Source organism: Zingiber officinale, chromosome 1B, assembly GCF_018446385.1.
Source record: "Zingiber officinale cultivar Zhangliang chromosome 1B, Zo_v1.1, whole genome shotgun sequence".
NCBI lineage: Eukaryota > Viridiplantae > Streptophyta > Magnoliopsida > Zingiberales > Zingiberaceae > Zingiber > Zingiber officinale.
Genome location: NC_055986.1, coordinates 69,801,365 through 69,826,484, shown reverse-complemented (window position 1 = coordinate 69,826,484; position 25,120 = coordinate 69,801,365). Strand labels below are relative to the sequence as shown.

The 25,120-nt window shown below is 40.5% G+C and overlaps 1 protein-coding gene across 1 annotated transcript in view; it reads right to left on the bottom strand.

Moving 5' to 3' along the window:
- Positions 1 to 936: 936 nt before the first annotated feature.
- LOC122038814 (serine/threonine-protein kinase UCN-like) overlaps positions 937 to 25,120 on the bottom strand; it is a 51,573-nt gene continuing 27,389 nt past the window's right edge. The window contains exon 2 of the mRNA XM_042598758.1: positions 937 to 968. Within this exon, the coding sequence (XP_042454692.1) occupies positions 937 to 968 (32 nt within the window). The remainder of the gene's footprint in view (positions 969 to 25,120) is intronic.

Sequence of the window (25,120 nt, the reverse complement as noted above, 5' to 3'; positions counted from 1 at the left end):
CCTCTAGAGCTCTCTCTTCTCCCTCTCCTCCTCCTTGGCCGAACAAGACAAGGTGCTAGCACACCTTTGTTTGGTCTTCTCCATCAAGGATTGTTCGTGTGGATACTTCTAGAGGACCGTACACTTGACGGTCTAGAGATCCGGCACCTTGGACGAGCGGGAACGCGAAGGGCTTCGCTACAAGGGTAATGATCTTAACTTTAGTGTAGATCTAAAGTTTTTACAAACTCGTACAAGAAAAAGGTTTTTCGAAAAGTTTTGTTTACGAATCTTTGCACGAGATCCGTGGCTTTGGGTGACTCGGGGTTTCCGCGACGCGAAAAAGCGGTTTTCGCGGCCCGATGAACCAACAGTTGGAATTATACACAACCACGCAGTATACATCCCACATGGTTGGAAATAAACAAAATATAGCATAAGACATAAAGGGAAACCTATAAACCAAAAAAAATAAACTGCTAGCCGACTAAGCTTTACACAACAACCATTAGAAACATCAAAAAATAGTTACAAGGCTAAACGCCAAGTCTACAACAAAATTATTATAATACCAAGTACATAAAAATCCAAAGATATACAAGAAAAGTATAAATCAAAGTAAAGACCATTCTCCAATATGACGTGGGATCGGTAGACAAGATACTCCAAGCGACTCCACAATCATTTATTTGCAACTTGAGGGAAAAGACAATACACAAATGCGGTGGTGAGTGCGGGTGACTTAGCAGATAATAGACAAGATAATGCATGGTCAATATACAACATGAAGATCAAAGTATACAGTCTCAGTAGGGAAATAAAAATATGATCATATATGTCATAATCAATGCACCTAACTATTGCTGACAAAATAAATACACATAATCATAATTGACATAATGAATACACATACCCAATCTAGAACTGACACATATGGTATAATGATCATTAAACTCATTAGGGATCAGTAACAGATTTGCTTGTAATACCTGAGCAATAAAATCGACAATATATACATGTATGATATATGAATATGTATGAAGCATGACAATCATATACAATAATCATATCTCCAGCAAATGCAATATATCACAATCACATGTAACTAGTATCTACTAGATATGTATGCAAATATATTTCCAAAAGATGCACCATGCATCATATGCATAGGAACATGAATGAGTCACTCCTACACACTGTTGGGATTTTCGGGCCGTAAAAATCGCTTTTTGCATTGCGAAAACCCCGAATCCCATGCCACCGGATCCGTGCGAAGTTATAAAACAAAATTTTCTACGTGTACGAGTTTCTTTAACCTAGATCTACACTAGATCTACAAAGAAAAAGAGATTACCCTTGATGCAAAGCCCTTCGCAAATCCCGCTCGTCCAAGGTTCGCCGGATCTCAAGGTTGTCAAGTGTACAACCCTCTATGTGTATCCACATGAGCAAATCGATGGAGAGAACCTCTAAAGATATGCTAGCAACCTTAGAGGATCAGCAATGGTGGAGGAGAGGGAGAGAAGAAAGGTAGAGAGGAAGAAGAAGGAGGTTACCAAAACCAAATGAAACTCACACTTGTGAATTAAGTGGTCGGCCACCTTTTGAGGCTTATAAACCTCCATGGGATTTCAAGAGTCACAACTCTTGATCTCCCTCATGCGGTGGCACACACATGTGCTAGCCTTGATGATGTGGCACATCATCATTAGTCCACTTAATGTCAACTCACAAATGAGGTGGCAATGGTCAAGTCAAACTTGACTCTTAATCTTCCTTCTCAAGTCAAGTCAAACTTGACCTCTTACCTCCCATGGTTGATTAAATTCAACCATTTGATTCAAACCAACTTAATTTAATGAATCTATATTCATTTTATTAAATTAAATTGATTCAATTAGTCATAATCTAAATTAGACTCATTTAACACATGAATCAAATTGAGTCCAACTCAATTATTCTAATTTGGATTACTCTTAACCCAACTTGGTTCATCACATGAACCTAATCCTCTTGGTTCATCAAATGAACCTAATCTCCATCTAATTGCCCTTTATGTGTGACCCTATAGGTTCTTGTAACGTTGGCAATGCTCATAAACCCATTTAGAAGCATAAGTAATGCGCAGTATCTAGCAACACATCATTACTACCCAAGTTACAAGAATGTTGAGATCCAACATCACCTTTGTGACTACTAATTATGACTCTTCACAATATATAACAATTGTCCTTCTATCCTTAACATCTAGATTGATCAATTTGAGACATAGACGGTGTCATCCTCTGATCAATCTAAATCTTGAACTCCAAGTAGACTCACTATAATCAAATGAGCTCAATATCTCATATTGACTCGTTTGGGCATGACCATGCACTTAGTGGTCTCACTCTATCAAGAATAACGATGTCACTCCCGTTATATAGGAGGGATATATCTCATCTACATCACTCACATCCCTCAGTATAATTTGTTACATACCTAGTAATCGCCTTTATAGTCTACCCAATTACGGGTGACGTTTGACGAAGTCAAAGTATGCAACTCCTTATGTAGGAACCATGGTGACTTCAGGTCCAAGGACTAATTAGTCATACTAATAGCCACATGAGAAATTATATGACACTCATATAACGATCCATGATACTTTCTCATGGCGGGTCATTCAGTATACATTCTCCAATGCATACCCATGTGTCAACTTGATATCTCTATATCCATGACTTGTGAGATCAAGTCATCGACTTACCTACATGCTAGTCTCGTCGCACTAACATTGTCCCTGAATGTTAATACTTGACTAGGAATGATTAAGAGTAGTGTTCCCTATATCATCTCACTATCGATTCAACCAATCGATTGATATAGATAAGAACCTTCTACTCAAGGACGCTATTATACTTAGTTATTTGACACCAATACAAGTAAGTATAATAACCATAAACAAATATCTTTATATACATAAGAAATATGATACAATGAGTCTATACAACAATCATCAAATTATTGGCTCTAGGACTCTAAACTAACAATCTCACACTAGCACTAGTGTCAATCAGTGTAGGCTCTAAGGTCTAATGACCTAGTGTGACCATCATGCTTTCTCTGTGCCAAAGCATTGGTCAAGGGATCTGCGATGTTAGCCTCTGTGGGTACTCTGCAAATCTTCACATCTCCTCTATCGATAATCTCTAGAATGAGATGGAAGTGGTAGTGTTTGGTCTGTCACGGTGTGTGGGTTCCTTAACTGTGATTGCTCCATTGTTGTCACAATAGAGCTCTATGGGATCTGTAATGGTAGGAACCACCCCAAGCTCGAATGAACTTGCAGATCCAAACGCCTCCTTTGTTGCTTGACGACGACAATATATAGCCTCTGTTGTAGAATCAGACAGCTCCCGTCAACTCTTCACACCACCATTCAAAAAAACGAACCTAGGCTACTATCTATAATCATCCTGGTCAATTTGGAAGTGGCATCACTATAACCTTCAGCTAGCTCATCATCGCCTCCACATATCAAGAAATATTCTTTAGTCATTCTCAAGTACTTAAGAATATTCTTGACCTAATCGATGGCTTTCACGGATCGGATGCGCGTCATGCTCAAAGCATACGAGGCAACAGTACATAGCATATGCATGATAAATCCTATGGTGAAGCATAAGGGATCGATCATGCGCTCTCCTCTCTAGAAGAGGACCTTGAGTCTTTGAAGACTCACACCATGTGACATCGGAAATCCCTTCTTGGAGTTACGCAAACCAGTAATACCTTGTCAATGTGTATACGACTTGGCCAAAATCTCGTAGATCTATCTCTATAGATCCGTATGCCTAGAATGCGGGATGCTTCACCTAAGTCCTTCATTGAAAACAAGTCCTAGCCAAGTCTTGATAGACTGAAGCAATGTCTTTCCCAATGGGTAGTATGTCATCCACATACAATATAAGGAATACAACTGTGTTCCTACAACCTTCTTGTATACACAAGGTTCATCTTCATTCTTGATGATGAAACCAAACTGTTTGATCGCATCATCGAATCGAAGATTCCAGCTCAGAAGCTTGCTTTAGTCCATAAATGGACCTATGCAGCTTACTCTGCCAGTATATCGTGGATCTACAAAACCCTCGGGTTGTGTCATGTACACATCCTCGGGCAGGTTTCCATTCGAAACACGGTTTGACATCCATCTGCCAGATCTCGTAATCAGCAATAGCAAGCATGATCCGAATGGACTTAAACATCACTCTCAGAAAATGTTTCATCATAGTCAATACCATGAATTTGTTTGAAACCTTTAGCTACCAGCGACCCTTATAAATAAGTCCATCCATGTCGGTCTTTCTCTTAAAGACCCACTTACACCCAATGGGTTTGACTCTGGTGGATCAACCAAGTCCATACTTGGTTAGTGTACATGGATTCCATTTCGTATCTCATGGCCTCTAGCCATTTCTCGAATCTGGTCTCATCACGCTTCACGATAGGAGGTAGGCTATTCCTCAATGAGCACCTGTCATCATCGCCGACAAGAAAAATGAGTCTCTCGGTGACGATATCCTTTCTAACCTGCTGAAGAGGTGGTCTACATTTTGTTGTTCCTCAACTCTTTGTGGAACAACATCATCCACAACACTTTGTGGTTCTAGTTCAGCTTCAATCAAGGTTTTAGTGCTATAGTCCATATCTTGAACTTCTTCAAAATTGAACGTATTCCTACTAGTCTTTCTAGAAACAAAGTCCCTTTATAGAAATACCTCAGTGTTTGCCACAACTACCTTGTGTTGACTGGGAATGTAGAAGTAATATCCCTTCATTTCCTTGGGATATCCGATAAAATAGCACTTATCGGATTTGGGTCCCAATTCGTCCGAGACTTGACGTCGAACGTAAGCCTCTGACCAAATCCTTATAAAAAGACACATCTCTCCCAGTCCATATCCTATATGGTGTCTTTATTACCATAGATGGAACTCGGTTGAGAATGAAGGAATGTATGCCAAAGGATACATGGGAAGATCTGTGTGACTCATCATAGACCGTACCATATCTAATAAGGTACGATTTGTTAGTTAGAGCCCTAGAGCTAATCATTTGATGATTGTATGGACTCATGTGTATCATATTCTTGTATATTAATAAAGGCATTTGTTTGGTTATTATACTTATTTATATTAGTGCCAAATAGACTAAGTATAATAGCGTCCTTGAGTAGAAGGTTCATACTTATATCAATCGATTAGTTGCATCGATAGTGAGATGATATAGGAACACTACAATCATTCCTAGTCAGTATTAGCATTAGGGACAATGTTAATACAATAAGACTAGCATGTCAGTTCGATGACTTGATCTCACAAGTCATGGATATAGAGATATCAGTGACACATGGGTGCACATTAGAATGTATCTTGAATGACCGCCATGAGAAAGTATCATGGATCGTTATGAGTGTCATATACTTTCTCATGTAGCTATTAATATGACTATTAGTCCTTAGACTTGAAGTCACCATGGACCTACATAAGGAGTTATGTACTTTAGTTTAGCGTGCGTCAGCGTCGGTTGGACTATAAAGGCGCTTTTGGGTATGAAGAATTCGATTGGAGGGATGTGATGTAGATGGGATCTATCCTCCCATATAATGAGACGACATCGCTATTCTTGATAGAGTGAGACCACTAAGCGCATGGCCATGCCCAAATGAGTCAACATTAGATGTTGAGCTTATTTGATCGAGTGAGTCTACTTGGAGTTCAAGATTTAGATTGATTAGAGGATGACACGGTCTATGCCTCATATTGATCAATCTAGATGTCTAGGATAGAAGGACACTTGTCATTATTTTGTGAGGAGTCACAATTAGTAGTCACAAGGTGATGTCGGATCTCGACTTTCTTGTAACTTGGGTAGTAATGATGTGTTGCTAGATACCGCTCATTACTTATGCTCCTAAATGGGTTTAGGGTATTGCCAACGTTACAAGAACCTATAGGGTCACACACTTAGGACAATTAGATGGAGATTAGGTTCATATGATGAACCAAGAGGATTAGATTCATTTGATGAATCAAATTGGATTAAGAGTAATCCTAATTGGGCTAACTTGAGTTCGACTCAAGTTGATTCATGTATTTAATGAGTCTAATTTAGATTATGACTTATTAAATCAATTTAATTTAATAATTGATTCATTATATTAAGTTGGTCGAATCATGTGGATGTCAACTGCATGTTGGTTGGGTCTTGACTTGACTAAGATGGGACAAGTCAATTTTCTTGGACCTTTTCCTTTACATTGGTGAGTTGGCATTAGGTGGATCAATGATGATATTCCACATCATCATGGATGCCACCTCATGGAAGTTACAAAGTCATTTTCTTATTAACTTCACATTAATTGCAATTAATGGGGAGTTACTCTAGATGAAAGTGGCCGTCCACTTTGTGAATGTGGGTGAATTCATTTTCATTCAAGTGTGGTGCATCTTCTTCCTTCTTCCTCTCAAGCTCTCCCTCTCCCTCTCCTCCTTGCTTGGCCGAATCTCACCAAGGTGCTAGCACACCTTTGTGTGAGGTTTTTCTCCACCTACGTGTCCGTGAGGATACTTCTAGAGGACCGGCGCTTGACGGTCTAGAGATCCGGCAACTCCTTGGACGAGCGGGATAAGCGAAAGGCACGCTTCGAAGGTATAACCCTTATCTAGTGTAGATCTAAAGGTTTTACAAACTCGTACAAGAAAAGGTTTTTCGAAATTTTTTTGTTTACGAATCTTTGCACGGATCTACGGCTTTGGGTGACTCGGGGTTTCCGCGACGCGAAAAAGCGGTTTTCGCGGCCCGACGAACCCAACACGATTCCTCCTTTTAGATACACTATTCCACTGTGGTGTTCCAGGAGGAGTGAGTTGAGATAGAATCCCACACTCAGCTAGATAGTCACGAAACTCATGGCTAAGGTATTCACCACCTCGATCTGATCGAAGTATCTTAATACTCTTGCCAAGCTGGTTTTGTACTTCATTCTTGAATTCTTTGAACTTTTCAAAGGATTCTGACTTATGTGTCATCATATACACATAACCTTATCTATCAATTAATGTAATAAAGTACCAATAACCACCCCTAGCAGCAATTGAAAGGGTCACATACATCACTATGTATAAGTCCTAACAAGTCGTTGCCCTCTCGCCGTGTCCACTAAAGGAGTCTTGGTCATCTTGCCTTGAAGGCATGACTCGCATGTCTCATATGATTCAAAATCAAATGAGTCCAAATCATCTTTATGGAGCTGGGATAGCGTTTGTCATTTATATTGTTGGTGCGGTTAGCATTAACGATTTGAACCTCTGGTTTTGATGAATGATAGATCAGGTTAAGATAGAGTCCGTTCATCAGAGGTGCACTACAATAGAACATATTATTTAAATAAACTGAACAACATTTGTTCTTTATTATAAATGAAAAGCCTTTATTGTCTAAACAAGAAACTGATATAATGTTCTTAGTCAAAACAGGCACATAACAACAATCATCCAATTCTAGTACAAGCCCAGAGGGCAGAGATAGAGAATAAGTGTTAGTTAGAGCCCTAGAGCCAATCATTTGATGATTGTATGGACTCATGTATATCATATTCATGTATATATATTAAGGCATTTGGTTTTTGGTTATTATGCTTATTTGTATTAGTGCCAGATAAAATAAGTATAGTAACGTCCTAGAGTAGAAAGGTTCTTACCTATATCAATCGATTGGTTGAATCGATAGTGAGATGATATAGGGAACACTACTCTAAATCATTCCTAGTCGAGTATTAACATTCAGGGACAATGTTAATAAATCTAGCATGTAGGTCAGCTCGACTTGATCTCACAAGTCATGGATATAGATATCGAGTCATGGGTATATGCATAGAATGTATCTTCGAATGACCCATATGAAAGTATCATGGATCGTTATATGAGTCATATACTCTCATGTGGCTATTATACTATTAGTCCTTTGACTGAAGTCACCATGGATCCCTACATAGAGGTTATATACTTTGGTTTCGTCAAAGCGTCACCGTAGCAGTGGACTATAAAGCGATTCTGGGTATGTAATAAATTATGCGAGAGGATGTGAGTGATGTAGATGGGATCTATCCCTCCCATATGACGGGAGCGACATCAATATTCTTGATAGAGTTAGACCACGAAGTGCATGGCCATGCCCAAATGAGTCAACATGAGATGTTGAGCTCATTTGATAGTCTACTTGAGATTTAGATTGATTAGAAGATGACATGGTCTATGCCTCATATTGATCAATCTAGATGTCAAGGATAGAAGGACATTTGACATATTTTGTGAGGAGTCACAATTGGTAGTCACAAGGTGATGTCGGATCTCGACATTCTTGTAACTTGGGTAGTAATGATGTGTTGCTAGATACCGCTCATTACTTATGCTTTTACAAGAACCTATAGGGTCACACACTAAGGACAATTAGATGGAGATTTGGTTCATATGATGAACCAAGAGGATTATATTCATTTGATGAATCATATTGGATTAAGAGTAATCCAAATTGGGCTAATTGAGTTGGACTCAAGTTGATTCATGTATTTAATGAGTTTAATTTAGATTATGACTCATTAAATCAACTTAATTTAATGAATTAGATTCATTATATTAAGTTGGCTTGAATCATATGGTTGGATTAGATCAACCATGAGAGAGATTTGATCAAGTTTGACTTGATTTGAGAGGAAGAGAAAAGTCATGTTTGACTTGACTTTTGCCACATCACTAGTGAGTTGGCAAGATGTGGACCAATAGGATTGCTATCAATGTGATGCCACCTCATGGAGGTTACAAGCTCCATAGCATTTAATGTGCCGGCCACATTAAATGAGGAGGTTACACTTGTTGCCATGTCATTTAGTGTGGCAAGATGTGGACCAATAGTGTTGATCCACATCATCCTAGAGTGCCACCTCATGGGGTTACAACTCTTAATGGTCTCCACATTAATTGGAATTAATGTGGGGTTACACCTCCTAGAGTGGCCGACCACTTGATGGCTATGGGGTTTTTGATTTTCCTCTCATTGATTCATTCACTCTTCTTCTCCCTTGGGTGCTCTCTCTTCTCCTTCTCCCATTCCTTGGCGAACACTCCATTGGTGCTAGCACACCTTGTGTTTTGGTCATCTCCTTCTACTTGTGTCCGTGTGGATACATATAGAGGTGTCTACTTTGACAACTAGAGATCCGCGACATCTTGGACAAGCGGAGAATGCGTGAGGCTTCGCTTACAGGTAATGATCTAAACTTTAGTGTAGATCTAAAGTTTTTCAAACTCGTACAAGAAAAGGTTTTGAAAATTTTGTTTACGAATCTTTGCACGAGATCCATGGCTTTGGGTGACTCGGGTTTCCTTGACGCTAAAGTGGTTTTTGGGAACACCAAATGGTATCGAGCCACGTGCAAAGACTTGTACGAGTTCGTTTGTATTTTTATGAAAAATATACCTTCTGTGATTTTCTGTAAAATTGAGTTTTAGAGTTTTATGAGTAATTTTTCCGTGAAAGCGAAGCACAAGTGTCTCGACACTTGTAGGCTTTGACTTCCGAAAACGGCTTCGTTTTGCCCTAAATCCGTTTGGGACAGCGGGTTGGGTGCCATTAGAAGGAGCAACTCACGATGGTTAGATCGTGGGTAGGGCATGCCCTAACGTGGAGGAATTTTTAGCGATTGCAAAATCGCTAAAACGAACTCCGAATTTTTCCGGCGGCAATGTCTCGACCTAAATCGTTTTGGGAGAGCGGGTTTAGGCTGTCGGATCGCAAAGGAACCCTCGCGATGGTTAGATCGCGGGTAGGCTGCCCTGCCCCGCAAAGGATCCGTTCCATCGATTGACGCTAAAGCAGGACCGGAAATTTTACTCATACAAATTGTAAAAATTCTTTTTAAAATTACAGAAAAATTATGAAAATATATAATTTTGAATTATATATTAATTTGTGATAGTCATGGCCCAAAATACCCAATAAGATTGGTTGTGTTGTAATTCATAATATGGTCTGCGTATGTGATGTGTGTGTCGTATTTTATTTTTTTTTTTTCCACGGCTACAGTGCGTGCCTTTCTCTTATTCTGGTTGTAAATTAGATTTAGACTCAAATGTAACTCGAGTTTCAAATTGTAATGTACAAATTGGAGCGGTGGAGGGTCCACACGAGACGGAGTTCCGGCACGAGCAACACAAGGTGGTCAAGGGAGGAGCTTGAGAAGGTGTTGACCCTAGGTTGACCATTCGATCTTCTCATTGGCTTGAGAAGATCGTAGTAGGGCCATGACTAAATCACAAATAGATTAATTAATTAATTGTTATGTATCTGATGCATGTTTAATAATTAATTAATTAATTAGTGCCTTAATGATTAGATTAGATCTAAGTCGTGCACATGATGCACCCTTGCGATTAGATTAGATCTAAGTCATGCACAAGATGCATCCTTCTCGATTAGATTATATCTAGATCGAACCAACTCTAAATGCCTAACCGTGCCGTGATACCTATCACTACCTCGATCACATGTATTGTTGAATCTGCCAAAGCAGAGCAATACATATTATCTTGGTAGGGTACGGAGGGACAATCTTGGTCCCGCCTATTAACGCATGGGTGAATACAAACTCAATTAGATTGAGTATTCCTAGTTACTCGGTTGGATCGAGTCAACTATAGGCATTCTTCCAATAGTTGGAAAGGTAGGACAAAATCACGTTTATATTAACTCTCGGGCGTATTAGCCAAAGCTAACTCGAGTTTTAATATAAATGCGGATATTGATTCTATAAACAAGAGTTGCATAGAGATGTAATTGGTAATCGTTACCTACCGATCATACTAAGCCTTGGGCGTATTAGCCAAAGCTAACTCAAGGGTTAGTATGATGTGGATCTTGTCCCACAAGAATTATAGAATTCAGTGGGAGCATCATTTAATTAAAGGCCTAATTAAATGATTTTTTAAAGAATATGATATTTATTTCTGCAAATTTTCTGTTGTAGATAACCATGACGTCGAACACGAATTCCTTCTCCCTGTGATCTGTCCTTGAGAAGGACAAGCTCAACGGAGCGAATTTCTTGGACTAGTACAGGAACTTGAGAATAGTTCTCACTCAGGAACGTAAACTGTACGTTCTGGAGCAGCCCATTCCGGAGGCTCCTCACCACTGCCACGCGAGCAGACCGGATGCTTACAAGAAGCATCAAGATGACGCATTAGATTTGTCTGTCTAATGCTCGCGACCATGAACTCGAGCTTGAAGCAACACGAGTTGATGGGCGCACGATATGGTTGAGCATCTTCGCCAACTATATCAGGGACAAGCGGTATGAGAGAGTTGAGATCTCTAAGGCACTGTTCAGTGCAAGATGTCGACGGGGCTCCTGTAGGTCCTTATGTACTCAAGATGATTGGGTACATAGAGAACCTACAAAGACTGGGGTTCCCACTTGGCAAGAGCTGCCACTGACTTGATCTTGCAGTCCTTGCCGGATAGCTATAGTCAATTCGTTCTCAACTATAACATGAGCGAGATTGACAAGCCACTGCCGAGCTACTTAGTATGTTACAAACTGTTGAGATTAACCTTAAGAAGGTTAAGCCCATTCGATGGTCCGAACACAAGGGCAAGGCAAGCCCAAAGGTGAGGGAAAGTCCCAAACCAGGGGCAAAGGCAAGGCCTTGAAGCCTAAGGAGGGTCGCCAAGGATGCCACGCTTGCTTCGCTGGCGATCAGCCTTTGGAAGAGGCCGAAGGTATACTTGGAGGATCTTAAGAAGCGAAGTGAGACTTGCACTTCAGGTATATATGTTATAGAAGTCAATCTATCTATTTCTTCATCATGGGTATTAAATACCGGATGTGCTTCTCACATTTATACTAATGTGCAGGCGCTGAGAAATAGCAGGGCATTGGCGAAGGGCGAGGTGGACCTACGTGTAGGCAATGGAGCACGGATTGCTGCTGTTGCTATAGGGACTTATTTTCTATCTCTGCCCTCTGGGCTTGTATTAGAGTTGGATGATTGTTGTTATGTGCCTGCATTAACTAAGAACATAATTTCAGTTTCTTGTTTGGACAAGAAAGGTTTCTCTTTTATAATAAAAGACAAATGTTGTTCAGTTTATTTAAAAGATATGTTCTATTGTAGTGCACCTCTGATGAACGGACTCTACATTCTAAACCTTAAAAGCCCTATCTATAACATAAATACCAAGAGGTTCAAGTCAAATGACATGAACCAAACCTATCTCTGGCACTGTCGCTTAGGTCATATAAATGACAAGCGCTTATCCCAGCTCCATAAGGATGGTTTGCTGGACTCATTTGATTTTGAATCTTATGAGACGTGCGAGTCATGCCTACTAGGCAAGATGACCAAAACTCCCTTTAGTGGGCACCGAGAGAGCGACTGATGTTAGGACTAATACATAGTGATGTATGTGGCCCTTTCAATATCGCAGCTAGAGGCGGTTATAGGTACTTCATCATGTTTCTGATGACTTCAGTAGATACTGTTATGTGTACTTGATGACACATAAGTCGAATCCATTGAAAAGTTCAAAGAATTCAAGAATGAAGTACAGAACCAACTTGGCAAGAGTATTAAAATACTTCGATCGGATCGAGGTGGTGAATACTTAAGCCATGAGTTTCGTGACTACCTAGTTGAGTGTGGGATTCTATCTCACTCCTCCTGGAACACCACAGTGGAATGGTGTATCCGAAAGGAGGAATCGTACCCTATTAGATATGGTACGGTCTATGATGAGTTACACAGATCTTCCTACATCTCTTTGGGGCTATGCTCTAGACACAGCAGCTTTCATTCTCAACCGAGTTCCATCTAAGACACCATATAGGATATGGACTGGGAGAGATGCCCAGGTGTCTTTTATGAGGATTTGGGGTTGTGAGGCTTACGTTCGATGTCAAGTCTCGGACAAGTTAGGACTCAAATCCGATAAGTGCTATTTCATTGGATATCCCAAGGAAACGAAGGGATATTACTTCTACATTCCCAGTCAACACAAGATAGTTGTGGCTAAGACTGGGGTATTTCTAAAAAGGGATTTTGTTTCTAGAAAGACTAATGGGAGTACGTTCGATTTTGAAGAAGTTCAAGATATGGACCATAGCACAGAAGCCTCGATGGAAGTTGAACTGGAACCACAAAGTGTTGGGGATGATGTTGTTCCACAAAGAGTTGAGGAACAATAACCAGTTCAAGTAGACATACCTCTTCGCAGGTCTGATAGGGTACGTCGTCAGCCTGAGAGATACTCATTTCTCTTATCTGACCATGATGACGTTGTGTTCATAGAGGATGAGCCCACCACCTATCAGGAAGCTGTGATGAGACCAGATTCCGAGAAATGGCTAGAGGCCATTCTCGGAGCTGGAATCTTCGATTCGATGATGCGATCAAACAGTTTGGTTTCATCAAGAACGAAGATGAGCCTTGTGTCTACAAGAAGGTTGTAGAAAGCATAGTTGTCTTCCTCATATTGTATGTGGATGACATACTACTCATTGGGAAGGACATCCCTATGCTTCAGTCTGTCAAGACCTGGCTAGGGAGTTGCTTCTCAATGAAGGACTTAGGTGAGGCATCCCGCATTCTTGGGATACAGATCTATAGAGATAGATCTAAGAGATTGCTTGGCCTAAGTTAGAGTACATACATTGATGAGGTACTCCTATGGTTTGCCATGCAGAATTCCAAGAAGGGATTTATGCCGATGTCACATGGCGTGAGTCTTTCGAAGACTCAAGGTCCCTCATTTAGAGAGGAGAGAGACCGCATGGATCAGATCCTTTATGCCTCAGCCATAGGATCGATCATGTACGCCATGCTATGTACTCGACCTGATATCTCGTATGCTTTGAGCATGACGAGCAGATACCAGTCAGATCTAGGTGAAAGTCACTGGATAGCGGTCAAGAATATTCTTAAGTACTTAAGAAGGACTAAAGAATATTTCTTGATATATGGAGGCAATGATAAGCTAGCTGTAAAGGGTAACAGTGATGCTAGCTTCCAGACTGATCAGGATGATTAAAGATCACAGTCGAGGTTTGTGTTTTTCTTGAATGGTAGTGCTATGAGCTGGCAGAGTTCACAGCAATTCTACAACGTTTCCATCTCATTTGAGAGATTATCGATAGAGGAGATGTGAAGATTTGCAGAGTACCTACAGAGGCTAACATCGCAGATCCCTTGACCAAGGCTTTGGCACAGAGGAAGCATGATGGTCACACTAGGTCATTAGGCCTTATAGCCTATACTGATTGACACTAGTGCTAGTGGGAGATTGTTAGTTAGAGCCCTAAAGCCAATCATTTGATGATTGTATGGACTCATGTATATCATATTCATGTATATATATTAAGTCATTTGGTTTTTGGTTATTATGCTTATTTGTATTAGTGTCAGATAAAATAAGTATAGTAACGTCCTAGAGTAGAAAGGTTCTTACCTATATCAATCGATTGGTTGAATCGATAGTGAGATGATATAGGGAACACTACTCTAAATCATTCCTAGTCGAGTATTAACATTCAGGGACAATGTTAATACAATAAGACTAGCATGTAGGTCAGCTCGATGACTTAATCTCACAAGTCATGGATATAAAGATATCAAGCTGACACATGAGTATGCATTAGAGAATGTATACTGAATGACCCGCCATGAGAAAGTATCATGGATCGTTATATGAGTGTCATATACTTTCTCATGTGGCTATTAGTATGACTATTAGTCCTTTGACCTGAAGTCACCATGGATCCCTACATAAGGAGTTATGTACTTTGGTTTCGTCAAACGTCACCCGTAACAGGGTGGACTATAAAGGCGATTACTGGGTATGTAATAAATTATGCAGAGGGATGTGAGTGATGTAGATGGAATCTATCCCTCCCATATGACGGGAGCGACATCAATATTCTTGATAGAGTTAGACCACGAAATGCATGGACATGCCCAAATGAGTCAACATGAGATGTTGAGCTCATTTGATCGAGTGAGTCTACTTGGAGTTCAAGATTTAGATTGATTAGAGGATGACACGGTCTATGCCTCACATTGATCAATCTAGATGTCAAGGATAGAAGGACATTTGACATATTTTGTGAGGAGTCACAATTGGTAGTCACAAGGTGATGTCGGATCTCGACATTCTTGTAACTTGGGTAGTAATGATGTGTTGCTAGATACCGCTCATTACTTATGCTCCTAAATGGGTTTAGGGCATTGCCAACGGTACAAGAACCTATAGGGTCACACACTAAGGACAATTAGATGGAGATTTGGTTCATATGATGAACCAAGAGGATTAGATTCATTTGATGAATCATATTGGATTAAGAGTAATCCAAATTGGGCTAATTGAGTTGGAATCAAGTTGATTCATGTATTTAATGAGTTTAATTTAGATTATGACTCATTAAATCAACTTAATTTAATGAATTAGATTCATTATATTAAGTTGGCTGAATCATATGGTTAGATTAGATCAACCATGAGAGAGATTTGATCAAGTTTGACTTGATTTGAGTGGAAGAGAAAAAGTCATGTTTGACTTGACTTTTTGCCACATCACTAGTGAGTTGGCAAGATGTGGACCAATAGGATTGCTCCACATCATCAATGTGTGCCACCTCATGGAGGTTACAAGCCTCCATAGCATTTAATGTGGCCAGCCCACATTAAATGAGGAGGTTACACTTGTTGCCATGTCATTTAGTGAGGTGGCAAGATGTGGACCAATAGTGTTGATCCACATCATCCTAGAGTGCCACCTCATGGGGGTTACAACTCTTAATGGTCTCCACATTAATTGGAATTAATGTGGGGGTTACACCTCCTAGAGTGGCCGACCACTTGATGGCTAAGGGGTTTTTTGATTTTCCTCTCATTGATTCATTCACTCTTCTTCTCCCTTGGGTGCTCTCTCTTCTCCTTCTCCCATTCCTTGGCCGAACACTCCATTGGTGCTAGCACACCTTGTGTTTGGGTCATCTCCTTCTACTTGTGTCCGTGTGGATACATATAGAGGTTGTCTACTTTGACAACTAGAGATCCGGCGACATCTTGGACAAGCGGGAACGCGAAGGGTTTCGCTACAAGGGTAATGATCTTAACTTTAGTGTAGATCTAAAGTTTTTACAAACTCGTACAAGAAAAGGTTTTTGGAAAATTTTGTTTACGAATCTTTGCACGAGATCCATGGCTTTGGGTGACTCGGGGTTTCCGCGACGCGAAAAAGCGGTTTTCGCGGCCCGAAGAACCCAACAATAAGTTCCTACAGCAACAGCAGCAACCCGTGCTCCAGGCCTACTCGTAGGTCCACCTCGCCCTTCGTCAATGCCCTGTTATTTCTCAGTGCCTGCACATTAGTACAAATATGAGAAGCACATCCGGTATCTAATACCCATGATGAAGAAATAGATAGATTGACTTCTATAACATATATACCTGAAGTGGAAGTCTCACATCTCTTCTTCTTAAGATCTTTTAGGTACACTTTGCAGTTCCTCTTCTAGTGCCCAGTCTGACCGCAGTGGAAGCAAGTAGCATCCTTGGCAACCCCTCCTTTTGGTTTCAGTGCCTTGCCTTTGCCCTTGGCTTGGGACTTTCCCTTACCTTTGGGCTTGTCCTTGCCCTTATGCTTTTGTACCATCAGAATGGAATTGGGCTTAACCTTCTTAAGGTTGAGCTCAGTAGTTCTTAACATGCTAAGTAGCTCGGGCAGTGGCTTGTCAATTTCGTTCATGTTATAATTTAGAACGAATTGACTATAGCTATCTGGCAAGGATTGCAGGATCAGGTCAGTGGCCAGCTCTTGGTCAAGTGAGAATCCCAACCTCTGTAGGTTTTCTATGTACCCAATCATTTTGAGTACATATGGGCCTACGGGAGTCCCATCTTGCATCTTGCACTGAAACAGTGCCTTAGAGGTCTCGAATCTCTCGTGCGTCGCTTGTCCTTGATATAGTTGACGAAGATGTTCAACCATATCATAAGCGCCCATCAACTCGTGTTGCTTCTGAAGCTCAGAGTTCATGGTCGCGAGCATTAGACACGACACATCTAATGCGTCATCTTGATGCTTTTTGTAAACATCTCGGTCAGCTCATGTGGCAATGGCAGGAGGTGTCTCAGGAATGGGCTGCTCCAGGACGTACAGTTTTCGTTCCTGTGTGAGAATGATTCTCAGGTTCCTGTACCAGTCCAGGAAGTTAGCTCCATTAAGTTTGTCCTTGTTAAGGATAGAACGCAGGGAGAAGGAGTTCATGTTTGACGACATGGCAATCTACAACAGAAAAATACAAGAAATAAATATTATATTCTATTAATCATTTAATTTGACCTTTAACTAAATGATGCTCCCACTGAATTATAGAACTTTTGTAGAATCAAGTCATGGATGTGGTCAAACCACTCCTACTAGATTCTAACCAACTATAATTCGTGCGGGACAAGATCCACATCATACTACGCCTTGAGTTAGCTTTGGCTAAATCGCCCAAGACTTAGTATGATCGGTTGGTAACTAATTACCAATTACATCTCTATGCAACTCTTGTTTATAGGATCAAGATCCGCATGTATATTAAAACTTGAGTTAGCCAACTAAATCGCCCAAGAGTTAATATAAATGTGATTTTTGACCTATCTACCAACCATTGGAAAATGCCTATAGTTAAACTCTATCCAATTGAGTTAACTAGTTACTCAATCTAATTGAGTTGTACTCACCCATGCGTTGATAGGCGGGACCAAGATTGTCCCTCTGCACCCTATCAAGATAATATGCGTTGCTCTGCTTTGACAGATTCAACAACAACATGTGATCGAGATAGTGATGGGTATCACGGCATGGTAGGCATTTCGGGTTGACGTGATTGAGATCTAATCTAATCGACGATGTGTATCAAATACGCGATTTAAATCGAATCTAATCGTTAAGACACTAATTAATTACTAATCTAGCATGCATCACATACACACACATAAGCAATTAATTAAAATTTTATGATTAGTCATGGCCCTACTACGATCTTCTCAAGCCAATGAGAAGATCGGTTGGTCAACCTAGGGTCAATAGCTTCTCCAAGCTCCTCCCTTTGACCGCCATGTGTTGCTCGCACCCTCCTCGTGGACCTTCCACCGCCTCATTTTATACATTACAAAAAGTGAAACTCGAGTTACATTCGAGTCTAAAACTATTTTACAACAGGAATATAAATAGAAGGGCACGACGCGCAGGTCGCGAATCAAGTACAACACGCACAAACACACAAAATGGCGCAGGCCATATTATGAATTACAACACATATTTCCAATCAAATTGGGTTCTTTGGGCCATGACCATCACAAAAAGATACATAATTCTAAATTATGTGATTTCCATAAATTTCTATAATTTTTCTAATATTTTTATGATTTTATGAGTCGTAACTTCCTGGCGGTCCCGATTAGCGATTTTCAGGCGCGATCGCGGAACAAAGCCCCTTGCGGGGTTAGGGGCAGCACCCCTACTTGCGATATAACCATCGCGAGTGTTCCTAAGCGATCCTACAACGCCTTAGCCCGCTGTCCCAAATCATTTTGGTTGAGACCTTGACGAGTTGGAAGGTATTTCTCGGTAGTCGAAGCCTATAAGTGGTCAAACACTTGTTGTTTTGCTTCTACGAAAAAAATACCCATAAAATACATAAAAATCATAAATTTACAGAAAGTTACAGAGCTGATATTTTTTATAAAAATACAAAAGAAACTCGTACACGCTTCGCACGTGGCTCTGATACCACTGTTGGGATTTTCGGGCCGCAAAAACCACTTTTTGTGTTGTGGAAACCCCGAATCCCATGCCATCGGATCCGTGCGAAGTTATAAAACATAATTTTCTACATGTATGAGTTTCTCTAACCAAGATCACACTAGATATACAAAGAAAAAGAGATTACCCTTGATGCGAAGCCCTTCGCAAATCCCGCTCGTCCAAGGTTCGCCGGATCTCAAGGTTGTCAAGTGTACAATCCTCTATATGTATCCACACTAACAAATCGATGGAGAGAACCTCTAAAGATGTGCTAGCAACCTTAGAGGATCAGCATTGGTGGAGGAGAGGGAGAGAAGAAAGGTAGAGAGGAAGAAGAAGGAGGTTACCAAAACCAAATGAAACTCACACATGTGAATTAAGTGGTCGGCCACCTTTTGAGGCTTATAAACCTCCATGGGATTTCAAGAGTCACAACTCTTGATCTCCCTCATGAGGTGGCACACACATGTGCTAGCCTTGATGATGTGGCATATCATCATTAGTCCACTTAATGCCAACTCACAAATGAGGTGGCAATGGTCAAGTCAAACTTGACTCTTAATCTTCCTTCTCAAGTCAAGTCAAACTTGACCTCCTACCTCCCATGGTTAATTAAATCCAACCATTTGATTCAAGCCAACTTAATTTAATGAATATATATTCATTGAATTAAATTGATTCAATGAGTCATAATCTAAATTAGACTCATTTAACACATGAATCAAATTGAGTCCAACTCAATTAGTCTAATTTTGATTACTCTTAACCCAACTTGGTTCATCACATGAACCTAATCCTCTTGGTTCATCACATGAACCTAATCCTCTTGGTTCATCAAATGAACCTAATCTCCATCTAATTGCCCTTTGTGTGTGACCCTATAGGTTCTTTTAACGTTGGCAATGCTCCTAAACCCATTTAGAAGCATAAGTAATGCGCAGTATCAAGCAACACATCATTACTACCCAAGTTACAAGAATGTTGAGATCCAACATCACCTTTGTGACTACTAATTGTGACTCTTCACAATATATGACAAATGTCCTTCTATCCTTGACATCTAGATTGATCAATTTGAGGCATAGATGGTGTCATCCTCTGATCAATCTAAATCTTGAACTCCAAGTAGACTCACTATAATCAAATGAGCTCAATATCTCATATTGACTCGTTTGGGCATGACCATGCACTTAGTGGTCTCACTCTATCAAGAATAACGATGTCACTCTCGTTATATAGGAGGGATAGATCTCATCTACATCACTCACATCCCTCAGCATAATTTGTTACATACCTAGCAATCGCCTTTATAGTCCACCCAGTTACGGGTGATGTTTGACTAAGCCAAAGTATGCAACTCCTTATGTAGGGAACCATGGTGACTTCAGGTCCAAGGACTAATTAGTCATATTAATAGCCACATGAGAAAGTATATGACACTCATATAACGATCCATGATACTTTCTCATGGCGGGTCATTCAGTATACATTCTCCAATGCATACCCATGTGTCAACTTGATATCTCTATATCCATGACTTGTGAGATCAAGTCATCGAGTTGACCTACATGCTAGTCTCGTCGCACTAACATTGTCCCTGAATGTTAATACTTGACTAGGAATGATTAAGAGTAGTGTTCCCTATTTCATCTCACTATCGATTCAACCAATCGATTGATATAGATAAAAACCTTCTATTCAAGGACGCTATTATATTTAGTTATTTGACACCAATACAAGTAAGTATAATAACCATAAACAAATGCCTTTATATACATAAGAAATATGATATAATGAGTCCATACAACAATCATCAAATGATTGGCTCTAGGGCTCTAAACTAACAATCTCCCACTAGCACTAGTGCCAATCAGTGTAGGCTCTAATGCCTAATGACCTAGTGTGACCATCATGCTTTCTCTGTGCCAAAGCCTTGGTCAAGGGATCTACGATGTTAGCCTTTGTGGGTACTCTGCAAATCTTCACATCTCCTCTATCGATCTCGAATGAGATGGAAGCGCCGTAGTATGTGTTTGGTCCGCTGGTGTGAGCGAGGTTCTTAAGCCTGCGCAATTGCTCAATTGTTGTCAAAATAGAGCTCTATGGGATCTGCAATGCTAGGAACCACCCCAAGCTCAGTAATGAACTTGCGGATCCAATCTGCCTCCTTTGCTGCTTCTGATGCAGCAATATACTCGGCCTCTATTGTAGAATCAGCAACTGTGTCCTGCTTCGAACTCTTCCAACTCACAACACCACCATACAAGTAAAACACGAACCTAGACTGCGATCTATAATCATCCTGGTCAGTTGGGAAGATGACATCACTGTAACCCTTTACAGTTAGCTCATCATCGCCTTTATATATCAAGAAATATTCTTTAGTCCTTCTCAAGTACTTAAGAATATTCTTGACCGCAATCCAGTGACTTTCACCTGGATCTGACTGGTATCTGCTCGTCATGCTCAAAGCATACGAGACATCAGGACGAGTACATAGCATGACGTACATGATAGATCCTATGGCTGAAGCATAAGGGATCTGATCCATGCGGTCTCTCTCCTCTCTAGAAGAGGGACCTTGAGTCTTCCAAAGACTCACACCATGTGACATCGGCAGAAATTCATTCTTGGAGTTCTGCATGGCAAACCGAAGTAATACCTTGTCAATGTATGTACTCTGACTTAGGCCAAGCAATCTCCCAGATCTATCTCTATAGATCTGTATGCCTAGAATGCGAGATGCTTCACCTAAGTCCTTCATTGAGAAACAAGTCCCTAGCAAAGACTTGACAGACTGCAGCAAAGGGATATCTTTCCCAATGAGTAGTATGTCATCCACATACAATATAAGGAAGACAACTATGTTCCCAACAACCTTCTTGTAGACACAAGGTTCAACTTCATTCTTGATGAAACCAAACTGTTTGATCGCATCATCGAATCGAAGATTCCAGCTCTGAGAAGCTTCATTTAGTCCATAAATGGACCTATGCAGCTTGCATACTCTGCCAGTATGCTGTGGATTTACAAAACCCTCAGGTTGTGTCATGTACACATCCTCAAGCAGGTTTCCATTCAGAAACACGATTTTGACATTCATCTGCCAGATCTCATAATCGTGGTACGCTGCAATAGCAAGCATGATCCGAATGGACTTAAACATCGCTACTGGAGAAAATGTTTCATCATAGTCAATACCATGAATTTGCTTGAAACCTTTAGCTACCAAGCGACCCTTATAAATAAGTCCATCCATATCAGTCTTTCTCTTAAAGACCCACTTACACCCAATGAGTTTGACCCCTTCAGGTGGATCAACCAAAGTCCATACTTGGTTAGTGTACATGGATTCCATCTCGGATCTCATGGCCTCTAGCCATTTCTCGGAATCTGGTCTCATCACAGCTTCCTGATAGGAGGTAGGCTCATCCTCAATGAGCACAACGTCATCATCGTCAGACAAGAGAAATGAGTATCTCTCAGGCTGACGACGTATCCTTTCTAACCTGCGAAGAGGTGGTCTACTTGAACTGGTTGTTGTTCCTCAACTCTTTGTGGAACAACATCATCCACAACACTTTGTGGTTCTAGTTCAGCTTCCATCAAGGTTTCAGTGCTATGGTCCATATCTTGAACTTCTTCAAAATCGAACGTATTCCTACTAGTCTTTCTCGAAACAAAGTCCCTTTATAGAAATACCTCAGTCTTTGCCACAACTACCTTGTGTTGACTGGGAATGTAGAAGTAGTATCCCTTCGTTTCCTTGAGATATCCGATAAAATAGCACTTATCGGATTTGGGTCCCAATTTGTCCGAGACTTGACGTCGAACGTAAGCCTCACAACCCCAAATCCTTATAAAAGACACCTGGGCATCTCTCCCAGTCCATATCCTATATGGTGTCTTTATTACAGCCTTAGATGGAACTCGGTTGAGAATGAAGGCTGTTGTGTCTAGAGCATAGCCCCAAAGATACATGGGAAGATCTGTGTGACTCATCATAGACCGTACCATATCTAATAAGGTACGATTTCTCCTTTTAGATACACCATTCCACTGTGGTGTTCCAGGAGGAGTGAGTTGAGATAGAATCCCACACTCAGCTAGATAGTCACGAAATTCATGGCTAAGGTATTCACCACCTCGATCTGATCGAAGTATCTTAATACTCTTGCCAAGCTGGTTTTGTACTTCATTCTTGAATTCTTTGAACTTTTCAAAGGATTCTGACTTATGTGTCATCATATACACATAACCATATCTACTTAAATTATCAGTAAATGTAATGAAGTACCTATAACCACCCCTAGCAGCAACATTGAAAGGTCCACATACATCACTATGTATAAGTCCTAACGAGTCAGTCGCTCTCTCGCTGTGTCCACTAAAGGGAGTCTTGGTCATCTTGCCCAGTAGGCATGACTCACATGTCTCATATGATTTTGAATCAAATGAGTCCAGCAAACAAGCGTTTGTCATTTATATGACCTAAGCGACAGTGCCAGATATAGGTTTGGTTAATGTCATTTGACTTGAACCTCTTGGTACTTATGTTATAGATAGGGTTCTCAAGGTCTAGAATATAGAGTCCGTTCATCAGAGGTGCACTACAATAGAAAATATTATTTAAATAAACTGAACAACATTTGTTCTTTATTATAAATGAAAAGTCTTTCTTGTCTAAACAAGAAACTGATATAATGTTCTTAGTCAAAGCAGGCACATAACAACAATCATCCAATTCTAGTACAAGCCCAGAGGGCAGAGATAGAGAATAAGTTCCTACAGCAATAGCAGCAACCCGTGCTCCAGGCCTACTCGTAGGTCCACCTCGCCCTTCGTCAATGCCCTCTTATTTCTCAGTGCCTGCACATTAGTACAAATATGAGAAGCACATCCGGTATCTAATACCCATGATGAAGAAATAGATAGATTGACTTCTATAACATATATACCTGAAGTGGAAGTCTCACATCTCTTCTTCTTAAGATCTTTTAGGTACACTTTGCAGTTCCTCTTCTAGTGCCCAGTCTGACCGCAGTGGAAGCAAGTAGCATCCTTGGCAACCCCTCCTTTTGGTTTCAGTGCCTTGCCTTTGCCCTTGGCTTGGGACTTTCCCTTACCTTTGGGCTTGTCCTTGCCCTTATGCTTTTGTACCATTAGAATGGAATTGGGCTTAACCTTCTTAAGGTTGAGCTCAGTAGTTCTTAACATGCTAAGTAGCTCGGGCAGTGGCTTGTCAATTTCGTTCATGTTATAATTTAGAACGAATTGACTATAGCTATCTGGCAAGGATTGCAGGATCAGGTCAGTGGCCAGCTCTTGGTCAAGTGAGAATCCCAACCTCTGTAGGTTTTCTATGTACCCAATCATTTTGAGTACATATGGGCCTACGGGAGTCTCATCTTGCATCTTGCACTGAAACAGTGCCTTAGAGGTCTCGAATCTCTCGTGCGTCGCTTGTCCTTGATATAGTTGACGAAGATGTTCAACCATATCATAAGCACCCATCAACTCGTGTTGCTTCTGAAGCTCAGAGTTCATGGTCGCGAGCATTAGACATGACACATCTAATGTGTCATCTTGATGCTTCTTGTAAGCATCTCGGTCAGCTCGTGTGGCAGTGACAGGAGGTGCCTCGAGAATGGGCTGCTCCAGGACGTACAGTTTTCGTTCCTGTGTGAGAACGATTCTCAGGTTTCTGTACCAATCCAGGAAGTTAGCTCCATTGAGCTTGTCCTTATCAAGGACAGAACGCAGGGAGAAGGAGTTCGTGTTTGACGACATGACAATCTACAACAGAAAAATTTAGAAAATAAATATCATATTCTATTAATCATTTAATTAGGCCTTTAACTAAATGATGCTCCCACTGAATTATAGAACTTTTTTAGAATCAAGTCATGGATGTGGTCAAACCACTCCTACTAGATTCTAACCAACTATAATTCGTGCGGGACAAGATCCACATATACTACGCCTTGAGTTAGCTTTGGCTAAATCGCCCAAGACTTAGTATGATCGGTAGGCAACTAATTACCAATTACATCTCTATGCAACTCTTGTTTATAGGATCAAGATCCGTATGTATATTAAAACTTGAGTTAGCTTTAGCTAAATCGCCCAAGAGTTAATATAAATGTGATTTTTGACCTATCTACCAACCATTGGAAAATGCCTATAGTTAAACTCGATCCAATTGAGTTAACTAGTTACTCAATCTAATTGAGTTGTACTCACC